At 44.7% G+C, this 12,883-nt stretch overlaps 1 protein-coding gene across 4 annotated transcripts in view; it reads right to left on the bottom strand.

Annotated features, from left to right (window-relative positions):
• The window catches only part of CHD6 (chromodomain helicase DNA binding protein 6), a 206,628-nt gene that overhangs the window by 47,545 nt on the left and 146,200 nt on the right, over positions 1-12,883 (bottom strand). For all 4 annotated transcript variants that reach the window (XM_058433279.1, XM_032143088.2, XM_058433281.1 and 1 more), the window contains 6 exons: positions 7,795-7,959; positions 6,320-6,499; positions 5,143-5,253; positions 3,274-3,476; positions 2,358-2,557; positions 1,497-1,656 (listed from right to left, as the gene is read on the bottom strand). In XM_058433279.1, coding sequence (XP_058289262.1) covers positions 1,497-1,656; positions 2,358-2,557; positions 3,274-3,476; positions 5,143-5,253; positions 6,320-6,499; positions 7,795-7,959 — 1,019 coding nt within the window. The remainder of the gene's footprint in view (positions 1-1,496; positions 1,657-2,357; positions 2,558-3,273; positions 3,477-5,142; positions 5,254-6,319; positions 6,500-7,794; positions 7,960-12,883) is intronic.

The raw sequence follows: 12,883 nt of genomic DNA, 5'->3' as shown, positions 1-12,883 counted from the left end.
ATATATGCAGCATGAGAGAACAGAATTTAAAGCCAATAGTATTCAATTCTCCTCCAAATGGAAGGGAAATCAATTCAGAGGATGGATGGACAATTCCTTATAGCCAGCCCCCTCCTCCAAGCTGGTGTCTGAACTCAAAGGGACACACAGCTGCCGCGGGTTTTTAACACCCTTGGTTTAGCCAAAGAAAACAATCCATTAATATTTTGGGTGGCGACATATCCTTTTTTCTTTTTAAAAGTATTTTACTGATGTGAAATATACTTCCATAACGTGCACACTGCAAACATGTATAGCTTAATGAATTCCTACAAACAAAACATACGTGTGTATTCAGCATCCAGATCAGGAAGCAGAATATTTTCCCTTAAGTCCCCTTGGTATTCCCTTACAGTTACTATCCCACCCCCAGTGGATAACCATTATCCTGTCTCCTTTTAGCTTAGATTTGAAACAGTGCTTTTTAACTTTTTAAAGGTTCTTTTGATGACAATTTCACAGCTAAAATAATATAGTACTAATAGTAACAACACTTTGAGGGCTTACTGCTGTCTCTGAAGAGCTTGTACTTCTGTGTACAATAGTTTTTATTACAGTATTGGGCATGAGATTTATCTTCAAATATTTGAGGTGATCAAGGGAAAGGATTATACTTTATCTGTAAAAGAAAAAAAAAAAACAAAACATCCCACAACCCAACAACTATAAAATCATTAAGAAGATGTTATAGGGAGATGGGAAAACCCAAGCAAAAGCTCTTAACCTATAAGGTAATAAACTCTTGGTCACCAGAGGTGTGCAACCGGAGGCCCTCACACTGCCTACCAGGAATGCTGGGAAGATAACTCTTGCATGACCTTGACATGAATTAGATCGTTTCCAAGGGTCAGATACATTGCACAGTGGTGCAAATATCCACATGCAAACTTGCCGTTGTTTTGTCGCTGGATGCCCTAAGTCCCCAAGACTAAACTACATACGAACAAAGTTTCGTTTTTCAATCACTGTTTTTTTTTTTTTTTTGCTGTCTCCATCCCACTCAACCCCAGCTGTTAGCCTACAGATACAAAGCATACTATCTCAAATGCATGCCTATCAAATAACTGAAGGCCATGAATGGCAACAGCAAACTGGAAGAGGAGGCTGAGAGTGGCAGCGACCAAGGCCACAATGTTATGCCCTTGTTAATGTGACCTCAGGGGCAGAGGATGACCTGACTGGTTTTTGAGAGTCAAAATAGAAAAATCCTCAGGGGTATATATAATGCAATGGCAGAGGGGCCAGGTTCTGTGGGAGAGCAGAGGTACTGTTAAAGGAGTTATAGGAGCTGTAACATGAATTCTGAGCCAGCTTAGACCACAGATAACACATCCTGTCTTTCTAGACTTTGCATGGAAGTAGCACAAGAGCATGAAGTGGTCTCCCTGTGGGGTTCCCAGGAATCGAAGCAGTCTGAGCCGGGCTGCCACCAGGGTATGGGGAGGAGGGACACTTACTTGTTGCAGTGCTGTTTGAGGTGTTTCTTATAGCCATCATCATGCAAGACCACCTCGGGGTTGCAGGTGGCTAGCCAATCTGCATCCTTTAGCTCTGGGATTAGTAGCTGGTTCTTCGTCTTCTTCCCCTTCCTCCCTCTGGGGACTGGGGCAGACAAGCCTGAAACAGAAAGACAGCATAGGGCAAATGGATAGCCAATGGGGGTTACACACGGGTTTTAGAACAGAGCTAGGCTGGGGTTTGTTAGAACAGAGTTGGGCTGTGGTCTGGATGGCAGACCCTACTCCTTAGCCCACAGGTGGTGGTGGTGGGAAGGCCACGCACTTGGTCTCCTCCTTAGTAAATAAATAAACTCCAGGACCATTTAGTCTGTCAGTAAGATTTCCCAAGTACCCTGTGAGGATTAAGAAAGGTGTAACATAACCTGTGCCCTTTGGGAACTTACAACCTGGCTGAGAGAAAAGGAACACTTGACCTGAAACTTCAAGGGGAGCCTTAGCCAAGGACAGGGAAGGAGTGTGGCACAAGAAAAGGCACAGACAGAGGTGGGACAGGGACAGGATGGTGAAATGCAAAAGGCAAGTCACAGAGCAGGGCAGGACCGGATGTGCCCACAGAGTGGGCAGGACCGGATGTGGGAAACTTTAAGAGGGCCCAGTTGTACTTCAACAAAATATCACAGGTAACACTGGGAGATTCTGAGGCAGAAATGAAAGCAACATCTTTTCCCACTGGTAACATTCTGAAAAACACCCAAGAAAGAGAAGTCTCCCAAAGCACAGCAATATGGCCCCGCAGAGGAAGAGGGAATAAAGTGTATGGGAATCGTGCTTCTTAGGCGTGGCCCTGCCACCTCTCACCTGAGTGGTTCTGGAGGGTCTGGGCTTGCCCATCTTTGGTAGGTGTGATCAGTTCCCAAATGAAACTCTTGATCTTCTCGTCCCCCTTATAATGCTTGACACAGTACACCAGGAGGGCACGGCAAATCATCTCCATGTCCTTCTCATTCAGATGCCACTTGAATCGGCCATGAGTCAGGATGTCCTTCCACCGGCCCCAGCTGACAGTGGACATACAGACAGGTGTTGGAGGGAGGATGGGCCAGGCCACGCATGCAGCCTCTCCACAGGAGGAGAAACAAGAGCCATACATGCTTTTTGTTCTCTGTAGGTCTGTTAATCATCCCAAGCGCTTTGTCCCGAAAGGCCTTTGAGGACCACCTGACTGTAGCACACCGAATATCACTAAAGTGACCTGGACGTTGGACACTGAGAGCTTCACATGGCCACTACAATGTTAAAAAGGGAGGGACCAAAATACTGGGAGCAGGGAATAAATTTGGAATTAAAAAGAGTCCAGCAGCACTATTCAAAAGCAATGATGAGCTCATGGAAGCTGAACCTTTGATTTCTACCACAGCCAAAGCCCCGCACGAATCATGCCTTGCTATAACATCTGTTGTGTGGACTCCTTATATAGCCTTAGGGGGTGGGGGGAAGCAGGAAATTAGTACCAGACAGCAAATTAAGACCAGAGATTTGTTGTGACAGGCATATGAGAAAATCATGGCATGTCTGCATTGTGGTTGCGGAGCATACAGTGACTGAGAGGGATTCTGGGCAGAAGGCACAGTTCTCTCTTGCTCCAACAGATCCCCCTTTGCCCTATAATTCCAAAGGTGACTGGAGAGACATCCTAGACAAATCTCAGGGACTGAAAAACAGAGGGGAACAAACAACAATAACAACAACAAAACCAAGCAGAGCCAATACCCACCCAAAGATGAGCAGGTTCTTCTCTACCCGGAAGCACTCCGCTCGGAGGTAGCGCCTGGCTTTGTCATTGAGGCGCCTGGATCTCGTGGGCCTCTCGTCTGAGTCGCTGTCTAACTCTGAAAACTCCATGAGCTCGTCTTCCTCAAACGAGTTGTAGTGTTTGGTCTGCTTTCTCACGCGAGGTCGGTCGATCACTAAGCTTTCCTAGAAATGGAGAGGACTACTGGGAAGAAAGCCCTCTTTTCTCTATCCCTTTCACAAAGCCTAAGTGTATCCTCAGGACACATTTGGGATAGAACCATGCCCCTGTCTCATCCTCCAGCATGCCTGCTGTCTCCATGACCACAGGACATGCAGAAAAGATTCTCTGGGACTTGCTCAAGTTGACGTGCTCCCTGGCCCCCAGTGCTGCTTGTCACCATCTGTTGTTTCTGCAGTCATTCTACCCGGGGTGTGGGCAGGCAAGGTCCCCCCAGTGACCAAAGTGGTGTCGGCTCTTGCCAAGAAAGACTGGAGTAGTGAAGACCCAGCTGTTCTGCCCAGCATGCAGAGAGCAGTCTGCACTCTGGAGACAAGACAAGCTGGAGAATTCCATCTGCTCAGCAACTTTCTGAAGACAAACGCATATTCCTGCTTTATTTATCTGCCTTCAACTGGTTCTATCCACTAACCTTTTGCCTTTCACTGAAAATACCGTCTCCAGCTCAAAAGCCTCGGTCATTCTGATGGCTCCCCTGGCTATGTGTCTTCTCTAGTCTCCATTGCTTCCTGCTCCTCACTCCTTCCCTCTATACCTCTTCCCCAAGCCAGGCCAACCTCTTGACTACTCCTCCACACAGCCCAGATAACAAATGTCGTGTTATCCCTGCTTTGATCACTGTGTTTCCCAACACGGAAGGCTCCAACTGCTTCTGCCTGGCTACAGGGCCACAGTGCTTTCTTCCCCTGCTTGGACCCAATGTCCTGCACACATAGTAGCTTCTTGATTGCGACACTGTGTGTGAAACACTTAGAACAGGTTACTAAAGGGGACTGCAGGATCTTCTTAAAAGAGGAAAATCAGCATTTCTATTTATAGGAGAAGAGGGTGGATTAAGCAACCTGTGGTCGTTCTGGCTGGGTGCTGGTTACTGAATTAGCTAGCTACAAGCAGGGACTGTCTCCTGGCTTTGTGGAACCATGAGAGTTCAATACTTACCTGAGAAGACACTCATCCTGAAGTGAGGTGACAGGGTCAGAGATGAAGGAAGGGAAATCAACATTTAAGGGGTGCTTCACAGTGGGCTGGGCACTGGTGCCAGTTATACCCACAAATGTTATCTTGTAACCCCGCAGTGTGGGCCTGACCACCTCCTCTTCTACTAATCTCAGTGGGGGTCAAAAACTTCATCCAAAGGCATACTCTGGTTTCACTCTCAAGTCCATTCTCTTTCTCATGTTCAGAATTAAGAAAACATGAGACACTGGAAGAATGGAGGTAAAGCCAACAAACTTCTGTCATGCTTTTTCCCTCTATTATGTGTGAAGTTTCCCTCACAGGAAGTGTTGAAATAGAAATAAAATAGTCACATGCCAGGGATAGAATGTTGGTTTGAGACAGAGGCCTTAACTTGACCTGTGTGTCCAGTTCCAGTTCTAATTGCCTTCATCTAATTTCCCAGGTGCCCAACAGACTGAATGGCCGTTTAAAAATGACAACGGTTAAGATTTATTGAGTGATGTCTATGTGCCAGGCATATTTTAAGCGTGGTACAAATATCATTTAAGAACCAAGACTCAGGAGTAAATAACGACTTGAGCTGTATAGGAATTTATTGTCATGTATGACATAAGTGAATGTTCCATGGAATAAAATATTATTTTGCTGTACCTTTTCATTCTTTGCTTCAGTGTCTAGTTCAGCTATTTTAGCCCATTTCTGCCAAAAGTTAGGATCATCTAAGGAAATATCTGTTCTGTTTCCTGAAGCCACAAAGCTGGCCTGTGAAGAAGACAAGAATTAATAAACTGTGCTTGAACACAGTACAAACAAATAAAACACCAGTGTTACTTCAAGAGAAACCTAAGTATATTATCTATTTGCATTCAAAATCAAACCCTTAACAGAGCTTCCAAAATGAATTGAAAATCTCAAGGCTATTCTTTTTTTACCTTTTATTTTAAAAATTGGGTGAGGAAATTACAATTTCAACTGAAGGGATCATTTTTTTTTTTGGAGCTTAAGCTTAGAAGCAGGAAGGCAAACCCCGGAAGACAATGGCAATGTGACACGTGGTGTCTCGTTTCCTGTGAAAGAGTTAACGCTTAAAACTTTTCTAGATTTTTCTTTCAGTGCAACAGTTACCAAATGTCTGCTATGGAAAAGGTACTAGGCTGGGCAGTATGAGGTGTAGAGACAAGGGATGGTTCATCCATATCCTCCTTATAAAACACTGAACGTCCCACTAAAAAACTTCCAGCTGTCACCAAACAGAAGATTTAATCAAACAGGTCACAAAGCTCACACAGGAATCAGCAGTGGTTGTGGCTAAGCAAACCTGAGAGTGATCTGCTAAGTTTTAAATCCAGTGGCCTAAACAGCAGAGAAAAGAGGCACCCAGACTAGAAGCTGGGAATTTTACGTAAAATCTCTTTCTCATTAAATAAACAAACTAATTGCTTGAGTTTGGGGAATGGAGTGTTCACTGGAGCTTTCACTCTCTATCAGTGATCAAGAAGTGCTCTACAAGGGAATCAAGATGTCCACTGGAAGGTTTCAGAGCGGTCCTTGCAAACAGAGCCAACTGAGAATAGGAGTGTTTATTCCGTCTGTTAAAGATCAGCTCTCAAAGGTGAGGAGTGGTATTTTCTTTGTATAGTCCCTGACTCCTTATTCAGACTTCCTTCCTCTAAGGATCTACATCTTTAGATAGTCACGCAGACTAAATGTGCAGCCAATTTCTAGGATTTGCATTCAGAGAAATAGAAGCCCTGCTAATGGGTTTCAGAGAATAAACATTTTTTTTTTCTCTCCCACCCCCAACAGCTCTGGAGAGAAGGCCTTGTACCTTGGCAAAAGTGGACCCTTTCCCCTCAGACTGGATGGTGATGGTGTGCGTTCTCCTCTGCAAAATCTGGTCTATGTCTTCTTCACAGAACTTGGAGCCTTCATCTTCTTCATCCATTAAGGCTCCATAAGCACCTTTCCGGAGTAGGTCCTCTACCTCCATTTTTGAGAGCTGCTGTACCTGGACAGGTCACCAAAGGCTACTCACAAAGTGGAAAATGTATAGGAGAAAAACAGCCTCAAATCTATTTTTTGTGATTCAGTGCACAGTTCCTCCACGAACTGCATGTTAGAAGAACAAAGGACGTGGGCAACAAACTTCAGCTAGTGAAAACCCAGATGCGATACTCTGGGGAGGGCAGGCAGACAGTCCTCTATAGGCAGCTCTGAAACGAAGCTCAGCACATGATCCAAGGTCCCTAACATTCTTCAGGACGTTGGTTATTATCAAATGTCACAAGCCACCACAACTACGCATCACTGAAGATGGTATTTTTGACATCTTCATATTTTAGTGAGAGCTTGTATCTTTAAAAACCTCCAGATGTACCAAACAAGCAGAACAATGATTTATTCATTATTAAATATGTATATTAGTATTGTAAATGATGTCATTTCTCAACTAAAAAAAAAATGATCCCATGACAAATGTGATCTTCTCAAAAAAAAAAAACAAAAAAAAAAACAGGAAATGGGTCCCAAACACCCTTTTCTGGTTCTAATTAAGAATCTGGTTCTCTTTATATCAGTCACAAGAGGGAATTCCACGACTCTCTGCATGACTGACTTGAAGTATTATACTTAGCAACATATGCATAGCTAAGAGGATATGGAACATCTGGACTAAAGACAACTCATTTAGAAGGTTTAAGCATCCAATCTTCGATGCTCTGAGCCCAGAGATTAAGGAGATATTCTGCTTTGTTTGCCTATACTTTAAGATACTTTAAGACAATTTAAGAATCTTAGCTGTAATTCTTATGCCCCCAAAGGGGAAAAAATATTTTAACTGCCTTATTTTAAGCTGCTAATTTATTCATTCATTTACTGACCATCCAGCACTTTATGTTTTTAATATGCCGAGCACTGTTAGGGGCCAAGGGGACATAGATAAAATTGGTCTCAGTACACTCTCAAAGCTCAAAGTCTGAGGTATGAGATAAGACACAGTAACAAATACAATGTTAAGATCTACTGGCTTCTAACGGGCACGGTTAAAAACTCTGTTTACTGAAATGTTACACCAAGCTGGGCAATCTTACCTCATAACTGCTTCTACGGATTTCCTTTAACCACCCAGAAAGCACAGACACCTGACTCTGAATGATGCCCTGTTGTAGGGAATTACCCAATAATGATGTGAGGGCTGGCTCAATGCAGCAGAAGTGAACCCTTAAACAGCTGTAAGAAGAGAAGCCTGCCTGGGCTGTGCGACCAGTGTTCCTTAAGACTCCAGAGCAGGCCCATCACACTCACCCCATTGGTGCCACCCTTTCGGTTGATGTCCTGAAGAACAGCCTTGTCCAGCCCCAGCTTTAGGCTGGCCTTGTCAAACATCTCGCGCTCGTAGGAATTTCGAGTGATGAGGCGATACACCTTCACAGCTTTGCTCTGGCCTATGCGGTGACATCGGGCCTGAGCCTGGGAAGAAGAAGGGTCATATGCATCACATCACCATATATATAAACGGCAGCAACCCTGGGAATAGGGGAGTGCTTAAATGTCATGTGGTGTAAGTGGCCGGCTCTCAGTTACAAGTAACGGGACTGATTTCAGAACAGAATTTATACCCAAAGGTTGGCTGCCACCTCCATGGCCATTCATTTCTTCTCCTATTGTGTACTGACTACTGTGTGCCAGGGATAAAGCAATGAGAAGGACATGGTGTCCCATCCTGTGCCCCCGCCCCGCTGTGGTCTGTGCAAGGCACCTTGTGAGTGGCACACATTCCCAGGATGCTGTCCTGTCCTCTTGGAAGATATGCTTCAGAGCCGGTAGCACTGAAAATTTATTTTTAAAATTTTGCTACTGAAATTTTCAAACATAGACCAAAATATAGGAAAGTATAATGACCTCTTATGGACAATCTTGTTTATTTTTACCACACTCCACCCTCCCAGATTGTTAGGAAGTAAATCCTAAGCATCATACTGTTTCATCCTTACATATTTCAATACACATTTCTAAAGATATGAACTCTTGTAAAATATGTATTATTATCATTGCCACACTTAAAAACAACTGCATTTCTGCTGTGTCACTGAACAGGTACCTTTATTCCCTGTATTTTCTCTAAACTAGGAGTTCTACCTTGGAACTTGATCAGCTTAAGATTTGAGCATCTGAATGTCCACCAAGAGGCAGATGTTATCTGGTCATCTTTCTTTTGAATTGATGATCATTGCCTAGATCTGTTAATTCATCAGGGGCTACCCTAATGTACAGTTCACATAGGAGGGACAAGCTAAATATTTGATTCTCTTTATTTAATCACTTTCCAAAATAACATCCCAAAAAGTGACCAATGAAATTTTTTTTATTACTTCTTTATGGGATAAAATGAAGGCATGCATTTAAATATATCTGCCATGTTTTACTGCACTGCAGTTACTATTCTTATTGCTGTTCACATTTGGCTCATGGGAGCCTCTCTATGTTGGCTCCTGAGTTCCTTCAACATGACCTAGTCAAATGTGGAAAAAAGGGAGACGAAAATCAACTCTGCGGTATTTGAATGGACTGAAGGTATCAGTATGAACTCATGGTTAGGTGTATATGTATATATACACACATATATAGGTATGGATATGTGTACATTTATGTTTGTATGTTATATCAAAGACTGGTAGTCTTTCGATAGTTCCCTTGCTTTCAACATATTCCACACTCCTCTTGTACATTTCCTGTCCAGACCTGGCTTCAGCCATTTTGTTTCCAGGAGTCCTAGTCTCTTTTAGCGGGAATGTTTTTTCTCCCTGAGTAAGCAAGCAGAGGGGTGATTACTGACACTGAGAGGAAGGGGTGATTACTGACACTGAGAGGAAGAGGTGGCCATGCCATGTGAGTGAGCCCTGCAGGTATCACTGGACACCCCGGGTTCTTCCTTATCTTGGCCCAGAGCGGTAAGAAATGTAGCCCTTGCTCCTCTGTGAGTTAGTGGCAGAGCAAGTCTGGAGCCTTGGACTTCTGCTCCTGCCCCATGATCTTGACCCTGGAGTCCAGAATTGCAAGCAATGGGTCCCCTGTGTCTGAGGCCAGGCTGTCTGAGTTGGATTTGAAGTTACTGGGCCCAGAGAAAGGGGTAAGTCTAAGCAGGAATTCTATGTTTGCCCATAAGGGACTCACCCAGTGCCAGAATCCCTGGATATGGAAGCCTCCACCCATGCCCTGCCCACATTCTTCCCTTAACCTCATGGCTGAAAATGACACCAGAATTCCTATAACTCAGTACTAAAGTGGCCCAAAGACTAAGAAGCCCAGTAAGTACTGGGACAGAAGAGAGGCCACTGGGGTGGGGGTACAGGAAATGGCCATCAAAGCAGGGCTAAAGGAGGGTGGATCCCAGGCACCTCCTGCCACTCGGCCCACTGTGTTACAGAGGTCCTCCTTGCAATAAGAAAGCTTGAGGTTCATCTTGGTGCCCAAAATTTGCATATTTCTGTGATATGATGTGGCTGTGTCACCATCCAAATCTCAACTTGAATTTATCTCCCAGAATTCCCATGTATTGTGGGAGGGAGCCAGTGGGGAGGTAACTGAATCACGGGGGCCAGTCTTTCCAGTGCTATTCTAGTGACAGTTAATGAGATCTGATGTGTTTATCAGGGATTTCTACTTTTGCTTCTTCCTCATTTTTCTCTTGCTGCCGCCATGTAAGAACAGCCTTTTGCCTCTTGCCATGATTCTGAGGCCTCCCCAGCCATGTGGAACTGTAAGTCCAATTAAACCTTTTTTTGTTCCCAGTTTTGGATATGCCTTTATTAGCAGCATGAAAACGAACTAATACAGTAAATTGGTACCAGTAAAGCAGGGCATTGCTGGAAAGATACCCAAAAATGTGGAAGCGACTTTGGAACTGGGTAATAGGCAGAGGTTGGAACAGTTTGGAAGGTTCAGAAGAAGATAAAATGTGGGAAAGCTTGGAACCTCCTACAGACTTGTTGAATGGCTTTGCCCAAAATGCTGACAGAGACATGGACAATAAGGTCCAGGCTGAAGTGGTCTCAGAAGGAGATGAGGAACTTGTTGGGAACTGGAGCAAACGTGACTTTTGTTACATTTAAGCAATGAGACCGGTAGCATTTTGCCCCTGCCCTCGAGATTTGCGGAACTTTGAACTTGAGAAAGATGATTTAGGATATCTGGTGGGAGAAATTTCTAAGCAGCAAAGCATTCAAGCGATGACTTAGGTTCTGTTAAAAACATTCAGTTCTATAAGGGAAGGAAAGAATAAAAGTTTGGAAAATTTGCAGCCTGACTATGCTATAGAAAAGAAAAATCAATTTTCTGGGGAGAAATTCAAGCCGGCTACAGAAATTTGCATAAGTAACAAGGAGCCTAATGTTAATCCCCAAGAGCATGGGGAAAATGTCTTTAGGCCACGTCAGAGACCTTCATGGCAGCCCCTCCCATCACAGGCTCGGAGGCCCAGGAGGAAAAAGTGGTTTTGTGGGCTGGGCCCAGGGTCCCTGTGCTGTGTGCAGCCTAGAGACTTGTTGTCCTGTCCCAGCTGTTCCAGCCATGGCTGAAAGGGGCCAACGTACAGCTCGGGCTGTGGCTTCAGAGGGTGAAAGCGCCAAACCTTGGCAGCTTCCACGTGGTGTTGAGCCTGAGGGTGCACGGAAGTCAAGAATTGAGGTTTGGGAACCTCCACCTAAATTTTAGATGTATGCAAACACCTGGATGTCCAGGCAAAAGTTTGCTGCAGGGGCGGGGCCCTCATGGAGAACCTCTGCTAGAGCAGTGCAGAAGGGAAATGTGGGGTCGGAGCCCCCACACAGAGTCCCTACTTGGTCACTGGCTAGTGGAGCTGTGAGAAGAGGGGCACTATCCTCCAGACCCCAGAACTGTAGATCCACTGACAGTTTGCACTGTGTGCCTGGAAAAGCCACAGACACTCAACGCCAGCCCATGAAAGCTGCTGGGAGGGAGGCTGTACCCTGCAAAGGCACAGGTGTGGAGCTGCCCAAGACCACAAGAACCCACCTCTTGCATCAGTATGACCTGAATGAGACACCTGAAGTCAAAGGAGATCATTTTGGAGCCTTAAAATTTCACTGCTCCGGTGGATTTCGGACTTGCATGGGCCCCCTTTGTTTTGGCCAATTTCTCCCATTTGGAATGGCTGTATTTCCTCAATACCTGTATCCAAATCATATCTAGAAAGTAATTAGCTTGCTTTTGATTTTACAGGCTCATAGGTGGAAGAGACTTGCCTTGTCTCAGATGAGACTCTGGACTGTGGACTTTTGGGTTAATGCTGAATGAGTTAAGACTTTGGGGGACTGCTGGGAAGGCATGAAATGTGAAGACATGAGATTTGGAGGGGCTGGGGCAGAGTGATATGGTTTGGCTGTGTCCCCATCCAAGTACCAACTTGAATTGTATCTCCCAGAATTCCCACATTGTGGGAGGGACTCAGTGGGGAGGCAACTGAATCATGGGGGCTGGCCTTTTCCATGCAATTCTCATGATAGTTAATGAGTCTCATGAGATCTGATGGGCTCATCAGGGGTTTCTGCTTTTGCTTCTTCCTCATTTTCTCTTGCTGCTTCCATGTAAGAAGAGCCTTTTGCCTCCCACCATGATTCTGAGTCCTTCCCATCCATGTGGAACTGTAAGTCCAATTAAACTTCTTTTTCTTCCCAGTCCCTGGTATGTCTTTATCAGCAGTGTGAAAATGAACCAATACATCCTGGTTTACCAAGTTGTTCTTGGGGCAGGAGGGAAGGCAGAACTTGTTCTCCACTGTCACTTTCTTAGACTCAACAATGCTGGTCACTTCCGGGGAGACCCAGACCCCACTGAGGAAGGAGCACATAGCTGGCAGGCAAGAGCTTATGTGTGAGGCCACCAAGCATGGGCAGCAGAACAGACTCTGGGCTCTCTGTGCACAGCAGGGCCACCAGGAAGACCAGAGCAAACGTCTTCATAGCATGGGAACAGCTAATCTTTCCTCTCTCTCGCCAGGCTGCAGGGCAAGTGGCTAAGAAACAGTCTAGCCATAGGCACGGGTAGAAAACTTACAGACAACAATCTGGATGCCCTAGAGGTGGTCCCTGCTACTAGGGATGATCGTGGTTTCTAGTGCCTACTCAGTGGGCAAATACAGGAAGTGTTTGTGTGTGTAGAGTGTATATAAACATATGCCTATATAAGACAAAATACATCATGAGGTCATAACTGATATTTTTAGTTCAAATTATGATTGAAGGATTTTAGTTTTATCAACCTCACATCTGTATTTCTTTAATCATGTTGAAAAATTCAATTTTCAACCACACCAATATCAGTACTCATTTGATCTGTCCCATAATATAACATTTTCAGAAAACTAATACCATTA

This window comes from Hylobates moloch, unplaced genomic scaffold (genome assembly GCF_009828535.3).
Source record: "Hylobates moloch isolate HMO894 unplaced genomic scaffold, HMol_V3 SCAFFOLD_21, whole genome shotgun sequence".
Lineage (NCBI taxonomy): Eukaryota > Metazoa > Chordata > Mammalia > Primates > Hylobatidae > Hylobates > Hylobates moloch.
The sequence above is the reverse complement of the archived record's forward strand: the minus strand, read 5'-3'. Positions and strand labels throughout refer to the sequence as shown.